Consider the following 20,249-nt stretch of genomic DNA (forward strand, 5'->3'; position numbering starts at 1 on the left):
CGCGCTGAGCCGGGCCCCGCGGAGCGGCCCTCGCTGCGCGGCCCGCGGAGGCTATGCGCGGGGCACGATGATGATCGACACCCAGGTGAGCTGCGCGCTTCCCCCCGCGCCTTGCCCCCCCCCCCGGCCCGCAGCGCTTGCCCGGGGCGAAGGTGCCGATCACCGCGCCGCTCCGCGCCTCGGGCCGCGTCCGCGGGGYCCTGGCGGCCTCGGGGGGCTCCTGTTGGCCGAGCCCCTCCGGGGACGGGACGGGGGGGCGCCGCGGAAGCGGGGCCGAAGGATTTGGGGTGAAAACGGGACGGTTCGGCGCAGGGTCCGGCCGGCTCCGCGGGCACGGCGGGTYCCTGCCCCTGCCCCGTGTATCTGCGGGGCCGCGTTTAACTGAACGGGACCGAGCGGGCGGGGGCTCTGCGCCCCCAACCCCGCCGCAGCTTTCAGGCAGGGTGAGGCAAAGGCACCGGGTCGGTCAGCCGGGGGGACGGGGTCCCGCGGGGGCGGCGGGAAGGGAAGCGGGCGCTGCCGGCCCCTGCCAGCCCGCGGGGGCGAACAGCGGGAAGGGCTGATCCTGTGATGGAAAAGYGAGTTGAGATCCATTTTTGGACTGGAAAAATGTGCGTACGGTGCCTCCTTGCACACCAAACGGGTCCATTTAGTCCGGGCCTCGTTTGCCTTGATCTGGACCTGTAAGCAAAAGCGAAATTAGCTCTGTGGAGGGGTGAGTGTTGTGGCAGGAGCTAGTGCGGTTTGGGTTGTGGCTTTTCTCTTTGGAAATGGGGGCTGGCAGCTGAAATAGTGGGGTTCGGTTCTTGGCCCTGCCGGGGATCGGGGTGTCACCTTGAACAAGGTCGCTCTGCTGCCCCGGTTGTGGACTGGGGAGACCAGTCTGGCCGAGTGCTGGAGATGGAGAAGAGCACAGGTGTAAAGCTTGGAAAAAAGAYGTGCAGGAGTTCGCTCTCCCTGCTGCATCTCTTCCGCCAGGCGCTGCGCGTTGCGTTCCTACGGAGTGCTGCGTGGTGAGGGCGCAGCTCCAGCCTCCCCTTCCCCGTTCGTGGTTACGCGGCCTCTGTTTTCTGCGTGGGTAAACTGAGGCTTGCAGAGGCATTCGTTGCGAGCCGCGCGTGGGCAGTGCCGAGGGYGTCAAAGGTGAAGTCCTGGCTCCCTTTGCGCATCCTCTTTGAAGAGGATGAGCTRCGTGGTGGTTTCAGGGGTGCCGTGTGTCAAAGGCCAGTTGTGTCTCAGACTCCCAGTTAAGAGGAATTTCCAGCTGCACCCGCAGCCGCACCCTGCCAGTTCTTATGGCTGCGCAGCTACATTTTTCGTGCCTCRTAAATGTTTCTCTCCTTGGTTGCTAAGGGAAAGACCCACACAAACAACTGGGAAAACYGAGTGCTGCAAAGTCAATAAGCTGAGCAAACAAGGAGGGTTTTTTTCATCTCTGATCTAAGTGCTGCAGGTGTTATTCAGGGTGTCGTGACACGTGAAAGAAAAGGTTCGTGTAAATTTTAGACTGATGATGTGCTTTTAAAACTGAAACGTGCACGTGAGCAGATGGGGCCTTCCATCCCAAAACAAGACCCCTGGAGCTGGTGACAAAACTGTCCTCTCGCCCCCCTGGCYGGCGGCTGGGGCTCGGGAAGGGGGGGCTGTTGCAGGGGTGGTTTCAGGGCCGGCTGTGTGTCAGCTGGCCACAAGGACCTTGTGTGCAGGTGAGCAGGGCTGCAAACGAGTTGATATTGGTGTCTGTCTTGCAGTCTGAGCGGAGGCGGAGAAGGGAGCCGTGTCTGAAGCRACTCTGAAGTTAACTCCTGGTGGTGCGAGAGGCGCTTTGCCGCGGCACCGAGGCAAGCTGGCAACAAGTGCTCCGGAAGCAGGAGTCCAGCTGGCAGCAGGGTCCGGGAGGGAGCTGGCGGGAGACGCGAGTCGCTGCCCGGCGCGGTTCGGCTGCTCCATCCGGAGCTCCCGCGTGTGCGTGCGTGYGGACAGGGCATGTTGGACACGAAGCGGTTGCTTCCGAGGATGCAGCGCCTGCTGCAGGCTCCGGAACGACTCTCTGCTCTCCGTGACTCTAATGGCTGATCTGACACCCGCTAGCTCAGTGCAGTGTCTCTCCTTCGGGGTCGGTTTGCTCTGCGAGGTCTCTTTACGGCGAGGAAAGGGAGGAGGTGTTTTGGGGGGACTCGGCTTTCTCTGGGCGTCTTTGGGATTGTGTTTCATCCAGTGCTTCCCAGCGTTTCCACTGTGCCGTGCCCCACGCAGCGCGTGGCGATCGGACCGTGAGAAGCAGGGGCCCTGGTCTCGTGGGGGTAATCTTAAAAGCAGCTTGCACTATCTGTTAATGCTGGATAAAGCTTCGGGTGCCTTTCCCATTGCTGTAGCAACACGCATCTCTCGGAGGCTGCCAGTGTGCTTTCCAGGCCCCGTATGCAGAGGAACCGCTTCAGCTGCCACCAAATCGCCGTTATTTAGGGAGTGAAGGTTGTTAATTTGCAGCGGCCCACAGCCGCTGAGGCTGGAGGCGTGAGAAACTGAAATCAGCTCCCTTAGGCTGATGCTGTGCTTTCAGCTGACCCCCCTGCACCGGGAGTTTCCCTGGGATGGGAGGATGGCAAAGCATATGTGGAAGCGTGCAGTAGCTAGGGGCCAGGATCTGTTTTTTTTTTTTTTTTTTCCTCCTTTCCTTTTGTTTTTTCCAAAGGAACAACTTGTGAGAGTGTCGCCTGGCTCGCCAAGGCTTGCTGGGGATGGGGGGCTGCCTGCTTTTCCGCCTGCCTTGCTCCCGCGCAGGGGCTACCGGGGCAGGGGAGGGGTTCGCCTGGCTTTGCCAGCGGGTTTGCTTCTTCCTCAAACTCGCGTGCGTGTCGCTAAGCGGGGCCGGGGGGCCCTCCGTGCCCTGCTCTCCCCCGTCGTGCTGCCGCTCGCTTTCCCCGCGCGAGCCGGCGGCGGTCCGCGGCCCCGGGGGCCGGGCCGCGCGGCAGATGGCACTGTTGTTTGCGCGGCGAATTGTCGGCTCCTTCCTCGGCCGCGCTGGGGTCAGCGGCGAGCGGAGCAGGGGCAGCGCGGGCGCTCCGGAGCCGGGCTCCTGCGCRGGAGCCGCGCCGTGGCGGGCGCCGATGATTAACGCCAAGGCGCTCCRTCCCGGGAGACGGGAGGCGCGATCCCGAAGCCTCGGCGAGACCTCAGCAAGGCCACGGCAGCCGCTGCGTCCCTCCTGCCTGGAGAAGGCCTCCGTTCAGGGCTCCCTTTGGAGCCGGCTCCCAGGGAGCCCGTCCCCCGGCTCTTCCTGGAGCTCCCGTCCCGGCCGTCCCTGGAGAGGTGCCTTTCCTGCCGCGTCTCTGCTGCCGGTGCTCGTGCAGCAGCGTTTAAACGCGYGGGCGAAGGCAGCGTGGCCCTGCCGCAGCTCCCGACCCGTGGCCGGTTCCCCTGCTTTGGTTCCCGGCGTCCAGCCCTCGTGACGCCCGGCAGGATTTCACCCACCTKTTTTCCCTGGGAATTTGCGCTTTTTGTTGAGTGGTTTCTTGGGGTCCGTTTGGCTCCCAAGCGGCCCTGGCTGTGGCTGCACCCCGGYGCCCAGCGCCCGCGGAGCGGGCTCCCTGCTGGGTACCAGACGTTTGCTTTCTTCGACGATTTTCCCCCGTACTGTAAGATTTGGCCGTGGGTCAAAGGCAACGTTTGCAGAGACGCGCTGGCGCTCGCAGCGCGGCCGCGCGAGCCCGGTCGTGGCGCCCCGAGGGCGCGTGCCGGCTGAYGTTGCCCTTTGCCTTGCTCAGGCGGGTCTATAAAAGCAGAGTCTGGATGGGACCCTCTGGGTTTCTCAGGACATCCATTTTTTCTCTGCCTCTTTCTTCCTCTACGGGGTCCCAATCCGCTTCCCACTCCCTCGCTGTAAATCCCCGGGGGCAGGAAACCACCTCGGAAAGTAGCCGGCCGAGCAAAAGGGGCCGGGAGGCCGCGGAGGTGCAGTCCTTTCGCGAGCAGCCCGCCGGCCCTTGGCGACCCTCGGCAGCCCGCGGTGCGAAATAGGAGGCCCGGCAACGCGCAGTGGCGAGCGGGGCGGCGGGGCGGGGGGGGGGGAAGACGCTGATAAACACTTCCAGCATCTGGAGGATGCGCGTTTCTGCCGATCTGCCTTCCTGCCGCGTGGGAAGCTGGGCCGGGGGGGCTCCGGGTGAGACCAGGCGCCCCGTCCCGCCGCCTCTCCGGCCCCACGGCCTCCCCATCCCAGCCTGTCGCTCAGCAGCCTCTCCTGGGGGGCTCTTCCCTTCCCACGTGGCATTTCCACGCGGCTCCAGGGTCCCTGGGGCTGGCGGAAAAAACAGGCTTTTACATCCTGTGCAAGCCGGAGATTTTTCGCGTTGGCTGTCATCACAACCCAGGCGGACAGATACGATCTTGAAGCGTCTTGCAAGTGGAAAGACTTTGAAATATATCCTTTTTCCTTAGGAAGTGGCAGTGAAGTTCACGTGCTCCCATGAGATGTTTAGATCTTTGGCTAAAGCGGCACCTTTTTTGACAGGAAACTTCTATAAGTACGAACAGGGCGGTGATGTTTTGGGGGAGATTAAGCGACATTTTCCAGTATTTCAGGGACCAAATCCTGCAAACTTGCATCTAGGGGCACCAGTGCAAGGCTGCCTCGCTCCTGCACAGACGGGGCCGGGGATCTGCCGCCGGGAGCTTGCTGCCAGCTCCGACGGGTGTCGCAGCCCYGCTCCAGGAAATCCCCAAACGCGGGGGAAGCGGGCGCTGGGCTGGGTGGCTTCGTAGGAGCCCCCTCCCCGCGCTGCTCCCGGGGCTGCCTGGAAGGGTGTTTAGTTAATAGGATTATAAAGCTTTCCTGTCGTTAGGCAACGGAAACGAGTGGGCGGCCTCCGGGGCCGGGTCTCATCCGACTTGCAGCGTGCGGGCGCTAGGCGGCCGTGCTGGGCGCTGGGAAGGGCCCGAGGGGCTGCAGAAAGGCCCCCCGGGGTGGAGGGGGGGCTGCTGGCGCGGCAGGTTCCTGCCGAAAGCGGAGGAGCTGCTGAACGCCCGCTGCCTCGTGACCCGAAGGGAAAACTGGTTTTCCTCCCTCTTGATGCTTGTTAGCTGTCGCTTTGCGTGGGTGGTTGGTGCTCTGCACGTGTCCGAAAGGCCGTCTCGCGCTCCGCCAGGGCTCGGTGCCGAATTAGTTTTGCCTACGTGGCTGTTGGAGGGAGCCCGGGAATTTGCTCGGCACGGGCCGAGCGCGGCACGAGGGGCGGCGCGTCCTCGCTTTCCGCGCYGCAGCGGGAAGCCGCGGAGATGTCCTGAGCTCCGGGGTCGATGTGCCTCGATGGGGAATTCCAGAAGCGATCCCTAGGCGTTAAAGATCAGTGGGATTTGTTCTCGTAACGTATTTGGGACAAGACAGACGGATGTCTGCTGGGGTGTGCAGAAGCACCTTTGAGCTRGATACCAAGCTGCCTTTGATTTTCGCGGAGAAATAGGCATCCTCCTTGCTCRTGCTCTCCTGCTGCTCCTGCTAGGCAGCCACGTGCATCTTTGGGCCTCTGCAGGCCCTTCTCGACCCGCCCCGCCGGCTTGCTTCAGAGGGATGCTTGCAGGTTGGGATTTCTGTGTTTTCCAAAGCAGATTTCCTCTTTCTGCTACTGGTGAGTATCAAAGGGGAAGAACTGTAGGGATTTTCCATTTGCCTTGTGCTCCTCATGCTGTTTTGTTTCCTCCTTGCTTTTCTCTCAGCGTTGCACAGTGAAAATAAACCAGTTGGTTTTTGCATCGTTTCTCCCCAGCGTGGCGTTCCCGCGCGCGCGCAGGATGCGGCGACGTTTGGCCTTGCAGACAATGCCTGGAGTTGCGGTTTCCTTCAAAAAACAAATACGCTATTGTGTTTTGCTGTGGGATTTCTTTAATTTYGTGGAAGCCTTTGATGCTGGATTTCATCAGGCGCTGGAGTCGGCTGGACGCGGGTGGGTTTTGGCCCCCGTGAGCGAGTCACTTGATGCAGGCAATGATCTGCGCGGTGGGAGAGGTTGGCCGCCAGGTTTCCGTTTACGCCATCGCAGCCGTGCCGGGCACCAGACTCCACGTGCCTGCRGATTCGCCACCGAATCTCGCATCCGCCTACGCAAAGATTCAGTTGTCGTCCATCGCGGTGTGCCCGAAACAACATGCTCGCAAAGACGTTACGGCGCGGATGCGCCTTCGGGTCCCCTCGTCGGGTTGGGAGCRGGCTGCATCCAGCGCAGGGGTCACGGTTTATTTGCCCTGCAGTTGCTCTGCTCCTGCCAAGGCTCGTACTGGAAAACAGTTTTCCCAGTAATGGTTGCTAAGCAGCGAGGTCTCCTGATGGGTTTTATCTGCTCAGCTGGATCTGCAGGAAACAATAAAGCTCGTGTGAAATGAGACGGGGAGGCATCAGCGGCAGCGCAGGGCTTTCCCTCCCTGCCAGAAGTGGCAGCTGGGGCAAAGTGACTCCGGGGGGAGGTTCCTCCTCCGACCCGGGCTGGGGGCTGCCCCGTGTCCTTTGCCTGGGGCGATGGGTTTTCTGTTACCTCCACGGTTGTGCGTTTAGGGTGCTTTGCTGTCGCTGGAGGATCCCGGCTCACAGCACGCAGTTTCCGCTCGTGCCAGCCAGGGGCGGCGGGTGGGGTGAAGCCCCCGTTCAGAAGTGCCTGCGGCATCGCCCTGCCGGGGGCTTGATGCTGGGGGAGCTTTGCCTACTGCAGCTGCTGAAAGTCTCTGGATGAGAAATTCCTCGAAGCCACCTTGCAGACTTTTGTTGAGGGGCTGCTGTGTTTGCCGGTGGCTTTCGTGCAAGTCTCTGGGAGAGCTGGTGGGTGAATGTGCGAGACTTGGCTCCTGGTGAGGAGGCCTGGGGAGGTTTCACACCAGCTCTGAGGTGACATGAACACCAACAGCATCTCGGTGGTTGGGCTTCAGCCTTCCAGGCACAGCACGCCTTTGYGTGCCGTCAGCCCTCTGTCCACAGCGACCTGTGGCTGTTGGTTTGAGCTGGTTCTCCTGAGTGGTCATTCCTTCATCCAACCTGTTTGTGCTGGTGGTTCCTCTGCTCCCATTGGCGCTGGCCTCTCCTGGGACTTTGAAGTTTTGTCTTCCTTTGCGGTCTTCCTGYGTGGCTTGTGACTTTTCCAGAAGGGTTATCGCTTTGGCATCTTTGTGGTGGGAGGTCTCTGGGCCCCAGCAGAGCAGAGCCTGGGCCCACGCCAAAAGCATGTAGCAACCTCTGCTGTCCCTCCCTTGTGGTGACCACAGGGTCCGGGGGAGACCGGCAGAGCCGGGCAGACGGGACTTCTGCAGAAGACTTCCCCACCTCCTGTGCCGAGACTTCTGTTCCCGTGGGAAAGCTCAGCACCAGCACGGTGGCTTCCCGACTACCATGGTCCTCGAAGATCTGTGCCCATCTCAGGGTGCTGGTGCAATCACTTATGCAGGCGCTTGCTCGTTGGCAGGTGCAACGCCGGGCTGGCAAAGCCCAGCTTGTTACTGGAAAGCTGCTGCTGGAGGGGCACGTTCAGCTGGGTGCTCTCGGGGGAAGGTCGAGTGTCCTGGAGCTACGGCTCGGGCTMGGGTTTGAATCACCTTTCCTGCAGCCCGAGGTCCTGCCCACGCTGGGAGCAAATTTCATCACTGGTGACGGCAGCAYGAAGCGTGGGACCGTCGTCTACGGGAACAGGGATCGGTGGAGTTACCAGAACGTAACGCGCGCCGTGGCGCGGTGGCTCCGTGCCGGGGGTTTCCCGCGCTGTGGCTCTCTCCCGCKGGCGCGGGAAGGCCCGGCGCTCCCCGAAACGCTGCCGGGCCGGAGCCGGGAGCTGGCCCGGGAGAGAGCGCCCGCGTGCCGTCGCGCTCTCCCGTAGGGACGGCTCCTCGCCYGACTCCCGATGGGGGGGTGACCTGGGGGGGATCAGGTCTGCGGGGACGTCCTGGGTCCCGGTACACGTGTCGTGTAGCGTCGTGTGAGCTGCCGGAGCGCGGTTTTCAGACTGCTGGTCTGGTTTGCCTGCCCTTTTCTGACGGGGAGCCGTTCAAAAGCCTTTTCTCCGCTGGTGGTYGAAACTTTTGCCCAATTTGCAGGTAAAAAATTATTTACAGTTGCTTTGTCCCTGCCTGGTCTCGGTCTGGCTCGTCCGTTAGCTGTGGCTCCCGCAGCGCGCTCGCGTTTCTCCCGCAAAGGGCCGGGCCCCGCTGTGGTCCCGCGCCCGGGCGTTTTGGGACGGCGCCGAGCCCCGACGGCAGGCAGCAAGGACGCGACGCTGGCGCGGCAGCCGGCGCCTGCCTCRCCTGGGTGGCGCTTCTCGTGCAGAACCGACCCGCGAGCAAGACGTTCACCAACATTCACCTCTCGTGTGGCGCCGCTCTTGCAGAGCCGTAGGGTTCGCAGGCGCTCTCCGCACGTGAATTATTCAARCCTCGCTGCGGTCTGCGGAGCATAGGAAGGCGTTTGCCCGAGACTGCCTTAACGATGCAAAGCAGGGCTGGAAGGAGGGAAGGGAGGAGAAGGGGAGGCTCCGGCTACGCGCGTTCGTGCTCCGTCTCGCGCACACACACGCGCCCTGTCATCCTTCCAGCTCTGCCCGCCACAGCAGCCAGAGGGAAACGCCGTGGCTGCCGCAGACGCGGTTTGATCGTAATCGGAAGGCAGCAGCAGGCAGGACCTGTTGTGCCTCCGAGACAATGCGCGGGCTGCGCGAGTGCCGTGCATGCCGATGAGGCTGACGGCCTCGCGCCGGTGCAGCGCGGCCGCCGGAGCCGGCCTCCGAGGCTGCCCCGGGAGAGGGGAGGAGAGGCTGGGGGGGGGGGCGGCGTGCCGTGGCACGCTCGCAAAGGGCTGTTTCGCAGACCTCGGGAGCGCTGCTGGCTGCTCGCACGCAGGCACGCGCTTGCTCACACGCGCGCACACACAGCCTCTTGGTGCGGCTCCTTGCCGCTCTTTGATTTGCAAGGAAGGAAATAAGACGTCTCGGAGCAGCAGAAGCAGCAGCTGCTGGCAAGATGTGCCGACGAAATTGAGCAGCGAGAGCTCTCCAATCTGCTTGGCCGCCGGGGCTGGACCTCCTCCTGGAAGAGGAGCGGCGGCGGCGAGCGGGAGGATGAGCAGCCCCTCCGTGCCCGGGAAGATGGAGGCGAAACCTTTGTTCAACGTGCAGAAGGCTCTGGTGCAGCCCGTGCAGATGTGCATGTTGGATATCCCCCTGAGCGTGCAGGATGACGATGTAAGTGGGAGGCGAGCGAGCTGCCAGCCGCTTTTCGGCGCGGGGGACAGGGTGGGCGTGCGAGGGGCGGCAGAGAGGTGCCGCGACCCCACCCCRGCGCCATGCTGGTGGTGGTGAAGTTCTGGCAAAGTTGAAGGTGCCGCGAGCCGGCGCCGCCTCCAGATGTGACGGCTTCCTCTCCGAAGCGATGCATTTGGAGGCAGACTGCGTCTTGCACTTGCAAAAYCCAGAGCAGCAGAATGAAAGGAGGAGTTTGGGAGGGAGGGGAAGCGTTCCTCAGTGCTAAGAGACTGGTGGTGTCGCTTGGTGCAAGAGGGAGCGTTTGCTGCGCGTGCACGTGGTGTCGCCGCCGTCCTGGGGTGGCTGCCGGGTGGGAAAGGTCCAGAGGCAGATTCGGCTGCAAGGCTGAACTCTGCACCCGCCTCGGCCGCTGTCTTGCCAGCTCTCGCTGCTTCACCYAGGCTTGGACCCTGCTCCCTGCTGCTGTGTTGCAGCTGCAGCAACGTAGGATTTGGTCCATGAAGCAAAAATTCTTGCTGGCTGCAGCAGTGGGGCAGAGATGTGGAGATGCGCTCCGGTGAGGGACGCGGTGGAGGTTCCTGTTGTCACCTTAACTCTGCCCCTCGCAGAAATACACCACAAAGCTGACTGTGCAAGAAGGGACCGCGCAGTAAAGCTACCGAACAACCTGAAACAGGGGCAATGCTTTCCAGAGGCGTGTGGGGGGCACCTGGGCTGAACGATGAGTGCCCCGCTGTGCGAGGAGTTTGGATGTGATCCAGGCTCTGTTGAAATTTGAGGCAAAACTTCCTTTGATTTCAGAGCAGGGGAAGCTCGTGTTCTTGCTGTGTGTGTTCAGTGCTTGTACAGTCACTGCAGGGGCCTTAAATCTGAATTTTCTTGATGGTGAGCAATTAATATATCACGCTTAGTGTTTCCTTCTCTTAACCGTTATCTATACGTTTAAAGAGCTGAAATGACAAACAGGAACGCGCTCCCTTCCCTTGGAGGAGAGGATTTCGCGCGGGGCCGTGTCGGATCCCGGCGGGGCGGTGAGCAGGGAACGGCGCCTTGCCGGGAGCCTCCTGCATTTCGCGGCCCCGCTCCCCGGCAGCGGTCCCGGAGCCCGCCGCGGAGGCGGCTGCCTGCGCCGCGGCTGGGGAAGAGCCCGCGACGAGCGCGGCCGGGGCGCTGGCGGCRGCCCCCGCGTGCCGACCTCGCTGCGCGCTCTGTTGCAGAAAGGCAAAACAATTTTTAGGGCGTTGCGCGCTCTGTTTTAGGTTAGTTTCAGATTTTTGTTTTGTGTTTTTTTGCTGTTGTTTTTATGTCCCCCCCCCACACACGCCACCACCACCTCCGGAGCTGTGGGCGCTGCCTCGCCGCGGGGCGTCGGTACCGTCGGCACCGTCGGCAGGACGTCCCCGCGCAGCCCTCGCGCCGCGGCYGGGGCGTTTGCTCCTCCGCGGAGGACGGAAGGGGTTAGCGTTTTCCTATGGAAACTCGAGCTGCCATGAGATCACGCGGTGAGCGCAGGCTTCCTTCCAGCACCCCCGTTCCCGCCGCGGCTCGGGCTCGGGCCTCATCCTGCTGGCGAAACGCCCGCCGCGGGGGAAACTCCACGGGGGAAGTCCGGAGCAGCGCTTCTCTCCGCGGAGCAACGGGGAAACTCCGCTTCCCGCGCGGGGCAGAGCGCCTCCCCTCTCACCCGCGCTTCTGGTCTCCGCCGGGCCGGGGGGGGGGAGGCGTGCTGCCATTCCCCCCCCCCGGAATTAAGCAGGTTCAGGCTCGCGAGCCGCCTGCTGCTGCCGCGGCGGCTTGGAGGAGCGTGGGAACCCTGTTAGGCGGGCACGTGCGGGGGCCGGCGCCCCGAGGAAGCTCTAATCRGAGATGAGGGCCTCCGTTTCCCGACGCCAGAAATCCCTTCCGACAGGGAGAGAGCGAAGAAGCGCTCRAGCTGGGGACGTGCTAGGGGACGGAGCTGCAGCCTGCTGCGCCTCCGCTCCAGCGGCGCTCTCCGTCCCTCCGTTTCATAATTCAGCCGGAGCAATTGCAAAATTTCCCGGAGAGCCTCTCTTGCTATTATGGGGAGGGATTTCCAAAGCTTTGCTAATAAAAGAGCAACAGTTTCTATATCTGGGAGATGGGGAAATCAATGAATGGACTGTTGCAAGTGATATAACGGCTTTTTGTGGCATCTTGGGCAGTTCCCCAGTGTGATGGAGCTTTATGGTGCGCTGTTTTGTCAGCTTAATTGGCAATATCCGCTCTCGGATAGAGCCAGAGCTGCGGGGCTGGTGGGGACGGTGCCGCCCGGCACGGGCCCRGCGCGTCGCTGCTGCCCGGCCTCGGGTCGCAGAGCGAGGCGCCGTGCAGTTACCCCTCTCTCCCGCGCCCGGGAAGCGGCGATGAGGAGTTATCCGCTGTCCAAAGGGAGCGGAGCGCTGGCGGAGCCCGGGCTCAGGCTCTTGCCGTTCGGACGCCGGCCGGGCGCTCTCGCACCTCCGTTTCTCCTCCCCTGCGACGTCCTCCTACGTGCAGTAAGTTTGACTTCAAAGCAGTTAGCAAATGTTTTCCACTCCAGTGGGCTAATTAGTTAAATTACATTTCACATGCTAATTTATTCCTCTAATATTATTATTATTTTTTCCCAGCACGCTAGCACATAGGAGAAGATAAAAGCTTAGTTTGACCTTAGCACCGGGCGCGGAGGAGCCGGAGATGGGAACAAGCGATCGGTTCCCAGGTTTGCCGTGRCGCGAGGTTGTTCCCTGCCGTCTTCAGGACCCGTGTTCAGCTGAGCTTTAAGTGTGGTAGCTGACTGCAGCCCAGCCACCTTGAGCTTAACATCGTCCTCCGGCGCGGGGAAGAAAAACTTCTAACCGGGGGGGCTGAGCGGCGCGGGGTCCGGCGCCGGCATCGCTGCGCGCCGAGCGGGCACGTGAGCCCGCCGCTGCCGGCGGCCCCGCCGCGAAGCGAGGGCTCCGTCGTGTTTACGTCGAAGGCTGTTTCTTTTCCACTGCCTCCGCACGGTAGATGTTATCGAGAGGGAGGAGCTGAAAACCAGAGCCGGGACCGTTTCCTGGCCACGACTGCAGTCGAAAACAACAAATCCCTCTATCCTTACCCTCGGCCAAACTCTCCCTCCCCCTCGGGTGAATCATCGCTCCGCGTCTTCAGAGGCGGCTAGAAACTATGGGAAAAGCCGCCCAAATTGGGTTCGTTCCTCGACCTCGAGGACGAGAATCCCGGAGCGCTGCGGAGCCTCGGGATCCCCCGCGCGCGGAGCGGAGCCCCTCCGGCGCGCTCTCGGCCCCCCCGTCCGCACCGGTGCCCCCGTGCCGGAGGCGGTTCGTTCGCCTCGGCGGACGGAGAAGCGTCGCGGAGCTCGCCTTAAAACTGAGCGTTTACCCCGGGCCGAAGCGGTGGGGGGAAAGAGTTATGGTGGCGGAGAGCTGCGTGCGTGCGTGCGTGCCGCTGCTCGGCCCTTCCCGGCGCCGGCCGGAGCGGGAAGCGACGGAGCAGCCCTCGCCGCCGCTGGGAAAGAGCGATGGGTGCGATTAAAGCCGCGCTAGCTTTCCGTGTATTGCGAGGGCGAAGGAGCTGACGTTTCCGGTAATTGTTCGGTCTATCTGCTTTYGGGGTGTTTTTATAAGTGATCTCGTCACAGCCACGCTTGTTAGCACTAGCTGCAGACCAGAAATTGCGAAGAAAATTGGGTGAAACGCCGCGTGCCGGATCCTCGGCTCGTGCAAGGCGAGGCGCTCCTCGCGGGGCCGCCGAGCGCCTGGCCGCGCGGTTCCCCGTCGTCCGTCCCCGCGCGTCACGCCGCGGAGCGGGGCTCCGGCACAGCCGGCGTGGCCCCGGGTCTCGCTGCGTGTTGGCGTCCCCCAGCGCAAGGCTTTTAACGGCACGTTTTCGGTATTAACGTCGCTGAAAGAAACGTCTCCGTCCCAGCCCTGGGGGGGTGTTTCTTCAGCCCCGCGCGCCCGGCGCAGGGACGGTTCGAGCTGTCGTCGCGCGCCGACGCGGTAATGCRAGGGACCACCACAGTCTGGTGGTTTGGGTCGGCTGGAACTGGTGATATTTTGTATTTTTGACTGCCGGCTCGTGCCTGCCCGGCGTGGTGCTGGGGCCCCCGGCCGAGGTTTCGGGCGTCCCGAGCCAGCACTCTTCCGTGGCTCTGTGGTGAGAAATTTCCTCCGCCTGAAAATGAAGTCTTGAAATTAGGAGCCCCAAAGGTTATCTGGGTCTGGAGGCTTCCTTGTCGTTCGTGAGTCACCCGACTCAGGCTGTTGCAGGCGTCTCCCGGGCGCCCGCGCTGCTCCTCGCTTCTCCCCCAGCTCCTTTGGCCGGTGCTCGGGACGCGGCAGCGCCTTCGGCCGGGCCCCTCCGCACCCTCGGAGCTCCTCCTGGCAGCCCGGGGACAGGGAACCCCCGGTCCCACCTCGTCGGCGGTTACCATCTGCCCAAAGCGCGCTGCGGCTCGCGTTCGACGGCGCTGGCGGGACGAGGCCTCGACCGGGAGCCGTGCAGGGGCCGTTCGGGCTGGACGGCGCGAGGGTCTCGGCAGCAGCTGGCTGCAGCCTTAGCAATGGGGGATCCAACGCTGCGGCCCAGGAAACGCAGCCAGCCTGAATTTCCCACTGCCCTGCTGGTCTGCAAGTCCCACCGGCCCCGGCTTGACGAGCAGCTTCCTTCGCTCGCCGCTGACCCTGCACCCGTCCGACGCTCGGGGCTCGGATTCCAGCTTTTCCCTGCAGTTATGGGAGGGGTAAAAAAAAAAAAAAGAATTCGTAAAACCCCCTTTTCTGCCGAAGTGAGGCTGAAGCGCTCGCGGTGTCTGCCTGCCTGCGTCCTCTCGCCCCACGGGGCTTCTGAACCTGCTGGCCTGCTTCGCCCACGTTCGGCAGAGGTTTCGCAGATAATTAAGCTGGTGCAGATAYGATGCAACTAGATGGTTGAGCAGAGGGGGGCAAAGAAAAATCCTATAAAGGCCTCAAAACATCTGTAGCATGAGTTCATGTATTATTAGACACCAGAAAATCCACGTGGGAGATGCTTCTTACAAACACTTTAACCRCAAAAACATTTTCGTTCTCAGTTCGTACATTTTTAGGCACCCCAGACTGCTTCAAGACGCAAAACCCTCGGAAACGGGACAGAAGTAGTTTCAGTGCTCACAGGGTGACCTTTTTATTTTAATGAAAACTGAARTTCTCCGGCACTCAACGTGATCCCTGGAGCCAAGCGTTTAAGGAAAAGCAGCATAAATCATGCAACTCGAGGTGAAAACGGGGAAGGTCGGCGGCGCGGCTCGGCRCRGCTCGGCACGGCACGGCTCGGCGGGGGCCGCGAGGGAGGCCTGGCCCGGGGCCACCGCGTGCGGCGTCGTTTGGAGGACCGCCGCTCCTCCCCGCCAACACCCAGCACCAAAAGAGGTTTGCTGGCCGCGGAGAGACGCTCTGAAATAACTTCCCTTTCTAACACAATGCCGAGCGGAAACCTTTCAAAGCGCTCGTTACCGAGGGGGAAATAAGTGTTTTAAACATCCTTTGCCGCGTCTCCCGGCCTGCCCGCGCTGGAGCTCCTCGCGCCGGAGCCGCTCGCTCCGGGCCTGCCGCCGCCTCTCCCAGCCGCTCCCTTTAGGTCACGTCACCTTTTCCGTCCGCTGGAGCCCGGCGCCGAGGTTTCGCTCCTCGCTTCGGGCCGAGGCAGCTTCCCGGCRGCTTTCCGCCGTGCCCGCGTCCGGAGGCGCGCTTGCCCTGGCGCTTGTCCCGCTGGAGTCGATACGGGGCCGGTGCCGGGACGTCCTCTCCCGTGTCCCCCGTTAATGGGGGAACCGGATCTCTTATTTAAGTCACCTCAGTTATTTACCCGTGGTGTTGATGCACTGTACTGTTGCTTCGCTTACTGTCAGGATCTGGTATTTAAATCTATCGCATTTTGTTCCTGCACTGAGTAACTCTGCGTTAAACCTAGCCTGTTTTATCCCGCTAGCAGCAGTATGTAGCTTTTCGGACGGATTTGGCGCTGCAGCTTGCAGCCCCCGTCGGTTCCGCACCTAACCCGGGCCCCGGCCGCGGTTCAGCCTCGGGCGATGCGTCGGTGCTGCCGTGTCCCGCGTCCCAGCCGCCTCGCGGCCCCGTGCCCGGCTCAGACGCCTCGTTCCAGCGGCAGGAAAACGTTGCCGGGAGCCGCCGGGACCCGCGCTCGCCGCGAGACCTATCCTGCCCTTCCCGAACGGGGTGACGAGAGGCGCCCGCTCGGCAGCGGCTCTTCGCTCTCCGGTGGGATTTTTCTCTCGATCGGTAGCCAGAGCCTCTCGTTTCCGAGATTCTCCTTTTACGCGATTCAGCTAAACGTGTCATTTTGGCTGATTACTGTCACWGGGAAAATGCACTCGCTGCCCTTGAACGTGTTTTTGAAAGGTGAGCGGAGCTGGAGCCTGGCTCTGTGTGTGTGTATATATATTTATATATAAAATATATTACATATATATATATATTTTTCCCTTTCCGTGCAGCCGCCCGGCCCGGCCGCGGGCAGGGTTTGCTCTTGCCTGGTGCTTCGGTCTGGCGGGGGGCTGCTGCGGGGCGGCACCTCGCAGGCCTCGGCAATGCCCGTCACTCGTTGCTGTGCGGATTTTGCTTATTTAATAGAGATTCAGCTATTGCTCCTGGCCAAGCAGAGTGAGAGGAAGGTGCAGGAGGGAGGAATAGCCACGTGTATAGAAAATCCACCGTGTGCCTCGCTCTGAAGGCTGAAGAGAGAGGATTAAGTTATGCCCTGTAAATTCCTTTATAGGTTTATAGGGTYGCTTTTGGGAAGCGATGCAGCTCGAAGGCGGACGGGCTTCGTTGCACGCGTGTCCGTAGGCCGCGGGCGCTGCGGGGAGGCGACTGCAGCCCGCGGGGCTCTTGTCGCCTTGGGGCGCTCTGCTGCCGAAACCGCCGCCCTCGGGACCTCGTACGGCACCAACGTTCAGCAGATCTGGGTTGCGTCTTGTGTCTTTAGGGGCTGCGCCCGTTCCCTTCTTTCCTTGCCAATTTTGGTGGCCTTGTAACCTTTCTCCTCTTTTTTTTAATCAGTAATTTCTCTTTTCCCTGCTACTGTGCAGAAGACCCTTGCATGCAAGCGTGGAAACGTACTACAGTGACTCTCTGAGCACCTGGGAGAATTAAGTGGCTATAAACTGATTGCTAAGCAACGGAGAAAAATGTTTTTCCTGCCTTTTTTTTTTCTTTTTTTTTCCTTTTGGTTACAGTCACCTTAGGTTAAAAGAGCTGGCTGAAATATTCCAGCAGAAAGGTGATAGTGAGATAAAAGCTGCCTTTAAAGATGAACAGCTCAAGAAATTATAATAGTCTTTACCAGAGGAGCTCCAGTGCATCTGCGGCGTATCAGCCTTCGGCAGCCTTGATGCCTGCTGAACTCTTGCACTCTGCTGAAAATTATAATTCTGCGGCACGTGGAAAGGAAAAACGCCAGAGTCTGGAGCGCGTGGAGCTTGCTGGGACGTGGGAGAAGCTGAAACCGGGACTCCCCTTCGCTGCGGGGACGCAGCACAGCAAAGCTGCCGGGGGCACAGCGTCCCGCTCGCTCGCCCCGGCTGCGAGCCTGCGCCCTGCCAAACGCTGCCGCGTCGCTTGGTGCTCTTCCCAGGAGCGCGCCTGTTAGCTTGGGCTTTCTGGGGTGTATTTTAATGCTAGGGGCTGCGTTCTTTGCCTCGTGGCTTTCTGAGTAATTCCTGTCCCCTCAAAGCGATGCGCTCTGCGCTGTACGCAGCCGCGCTGCCTTTGCTGCTAAGGAGTCGGGCGCCTTTCCCCAGAAATGCCCCCGTAAAGCGCACCGTGGTCAGCAGCTTCCTGAAAGCCGCCTCGATTCCTCCTCCCCCCGTGCTGGCCTTGCTCTGCTGCGTTTTAGAGGTCAGCAAGTCTGGCAAACAAAGGTTCATGTTGTCGCTCGCCGCTCTCATGGAGGATGCTCAGATACCACGGCAAAGGGGACGGCAGAAGCACCGGAGTAGAAATATTCCTGCAGGCTCTGCAGTCTGCGTCGCCCGGGCTGGTGGTGGGGAGCCCGCGGGAGATGAAACGCGGGCGAAGCCGCGTGCTGGGCGCCGGCAAGCCCCGACCGCCGGCGGGTGGCCGGGAGGGGGGTGCTGTGCTGCGCTAGCCTTTGGGCACGCCTCGGAGGGCGGCGTTCCCAAAGGAGCACGGCGCTTGCTCCGGAGGCGCCCGCGGAGGACGCGGTGTCGCAGCGGGGCAGCGGGTGCCCCGCAGCGGAAAGGGCACCGAGCGCCAGGGGGTCTGAGCGAGGCAGCACAAAGYGTTTCTGGTGCTGCCCGGGGCCGGCGAAACGGCCCCGAGAAACGCCCAAAGCCTGGAGGCAGAGCTGGGCCGGCCAGGATCGGAAATGCCGGGCTGAGTGAGGGCTGGCAGTGGTTGTTGCTCCCCAAATTTGGGGAAAAATGCTCTGATCTGAGGTCTGATTGTGCCAGCCAGCGCAGGGACTTCATTTTTCCTTCGTAGAAAAGCTCCAAGTTTTATTTTTTTCCTGATCCTGGAATAGCAGAAGAGGTAGTGCTGGTTTATTATTATTATCAACGTTTTTATAATCAAGTCTTTCAGCTGAGCCAGGGCTTTGGAGAGGCGGGGGCAGTGGGAATGAAAACCTTTCACATCAAAAGCTGAATATCCGAGAAGCTGCTTTAGGACTCGATGCAAGCAGTAACGAACAGCCAGACTCTTAATTAACAACTCTTTTCGCTCGGTAGCACTCTTCCTCCGAAGTGCCTTACTAGCAGCACRGAAAAGGGCTTCCCCGGCCCCCGCAACGCGGGGCAGCGTTATCGCCGCCACGTTAGAGCGGGCGGCGGTGATTTCCTAGCCTGCCTGGTGCCAGGACCCGGAGCGGAGGCCGGATCAGGTTGCGACTCCCAYGTCAAACGCACCGGTTTCCATTGGAGACGGGTGACTCGGGTCTCGGCTCGCCTGCAAAAGCCGCTCTCCGTTGGCCCTTCTGCCTGATTTACCGAGCGGCCGAGCCAGGGGCCAGGAGCCTGCGGCGGAGGGGTGCAGRTCTGTGGTTTCGAGGTGCTCTGGCGTTGGCTGCGTGGGTTCGCGTTCGTTCAGCCCAGTGCTGATTGCAAAGCGGTGGAAAGAAAGTGAGGGATTTCCCGCAGCACTCAGTTCCTGTGCTGGGCTTTATTTCTGCGCCCGGTAAAGCCAACGGGACGTTTGCAGCTGACGTCAGTGCAAAACGCTYGGTGTGTTGTGAAAAACTTTTTCTGAGTTGCCAGGTCAAAAATGATCTTGTATTTGTGTGTGTGCGTATACATTTATATATATTTAATGAATCCCACAATCRTTAATTATCTTCATAAAGCTACTGCACCTGGAGTCATGTGCGTATAAAGTAATGGCATCTTCTAGATATTCTCCAGACCTTCATGTTCGTAGATGAAAAACCTGACAATGTGATCTGAGTGTTCCCCTTCAGCTCTATGCTTAAAAGCAAATAAGAAGCCCTGAAAAGTTATTTGTTTTGAATCTCACGGTTTTCAAGAGGCTCATGATTGCTGAGTGTTTGGGGTTAGCTACGCTGAGCAAACATCCTGAAGGTGGGCTCCTGACCCCGCTTTAAGTGTTTTGCTTTTTGGACCSAGAAGGTTCCCAGGAGAGGAGAAAGGAAACTGGCTGGCTATTTTTAAGCCCTTGCAGTTGGCTTCCTGCTTTATATTATTTATTATCCATTATCAAAAGTGTTTCTCCTCTGAAATTGTCGCTAGTGGTCAACCAAGAGACCAGTGAAAATTACCCATCGACTAGAGCTGCATCTTTCAGTAGAGGTCAAACAAAGCCAGAGTGGTTTTTTTTTTTTTAGGGGTTTTGCCAGCTGAAAATGATTAGTGCTTTTATATATTATGTGCACTGTGGTAGTGCCAAACAATTCCAGTTGTGGGCCGTAATTTCATTGCCCGGAGTGCTGAACCCAGAGACCTCCGCCTCTCTCCCAGGGACCTCGCGGTCCGGAGAGGCAACGCCGACCTCCTCCAGAAGTCACGCGGCGGCTCCGATTTCTCCGTGGCCGAGCGACGAGGCACGCGGCCGGACTCGTTTCGCAGCGCGTCTCGCGGCGTTGCGCGGTTTCCCCGCCGCGAGACGAGTCCACGGCCGCCCGGCTGCGGAGCGGCGTCACCTCCGCCCGGCAGCTGTAAGCGCGGGGGTGAGCTGGGGCCAGCGGCGCTAAAGCCAGCGTCGCCTCCGCGAGAATATCCCTTGGGATAGTCCGGCGGGAATATCCCCGTTCGCCCAGGGAGCTGCCCGGGTGCAGGGCTGGGTCGGTGGAAGTCCCGCCGTCCCTCTGCCGTCTGGACAAGCGGGGATAATAACCCGCAACGGCTTCGTTCGTCCTCCTGGCCTGGTAAATCGGCAAATTTAAAGCCTGTTGCGTTGCTCGCAGCGTTGCCCRTCCCTCGCTGCCCGGGCAGGAGCTGCCGGAGCCCTGCCGGAGCCGGCGTGCCAGCCGGGGCGCCGCGGGCCTGCGAGGCCCCCGGCAGTCCGGTGTTATTTCAGCTGGGYGGAGAGCTGAGGCGTAAAAGCCTGGTTTCTGGTGGTGTCAGCAGCAGCTGCCCGGCCCCTGCGCTTCGGTTATCGGCAGCGCGTGAGGAGGGAGGGAAGGAGAGGAGCTGGGGAGGGCGCGAGCGCGCAGTGCTCGGCGGGGGGAGCGATGGATGGCCGGCAGTTTGGCCTGTTTCTCTTTGCSTCTGAAAACAAAGTTGCGTTACACGATTTCAGTATCTGCTTGGAGGCTCAGAGCCGCTTTAAATTAGGATCCATCACCTCCGCCCCCCCCTTTATTTTTTTTTGGGGGGGGGGGTAGTGGCCCCCGCGAACCGCAGGGGTGCTGTACGCAGCTATAGCTCGCATCGCCCATCCCCCGGGACCGGTTCGCTGTCGGCGGCGCCTCCTCGGCCGCTGCCGGGCTCGGACCGGGCGGGCCGCGCCGCGCCGTGCCGTGCCGTGCCGTGCCGCGCCG

At 61.2% G+C, this 20,249-nt stretch overlaps 1 protein-coding gene across 2 annotated transcripts in view; it reads left to right on the forward strand.

Moving 5' to 3' along the window:
* Window positions 1-14: 14 nt before the first annotated feature.
* Window positions 15-20,249, forward strand: part of RALGDS (ral guanine nucleotide dissociation stimulator) — a 46,968-nt gene continuing 26,733 nt past the window's right edge. The window contains exon 1 of one of the 2 annotated variants that reach the window (XM_085325311.1): window positions 15-85. In XM_085325311.1, the coding sequence (XP_085181437.1) occupies window positions 68-85 (18 nt within the window). In that variant the 5' untranslated portion in view covers window positions 15-67. Of the gene's footprint in view, window positions 86-8,886; window positions 9,210-20,249 lie in introns of those variants that run through there. The other variant, XM_085325310.1, reaches the window with a different exon arrangement.

This window comes from Rhea americana, unplaced genomic scaffold (assembly GCF_003343005.1).
Source record: "Rhea americana isolate MKP2758 unplaced genomic scaffold, rheAme1 scaffold_97, whole genome shotgun sequence".
NCBI classification, from domain to species: domain Eukaryota; kingdom Metazoa; phylum Chordata; class Aves; order Rheiformes; family Rheidae; genus Rhea; species Rhea americana.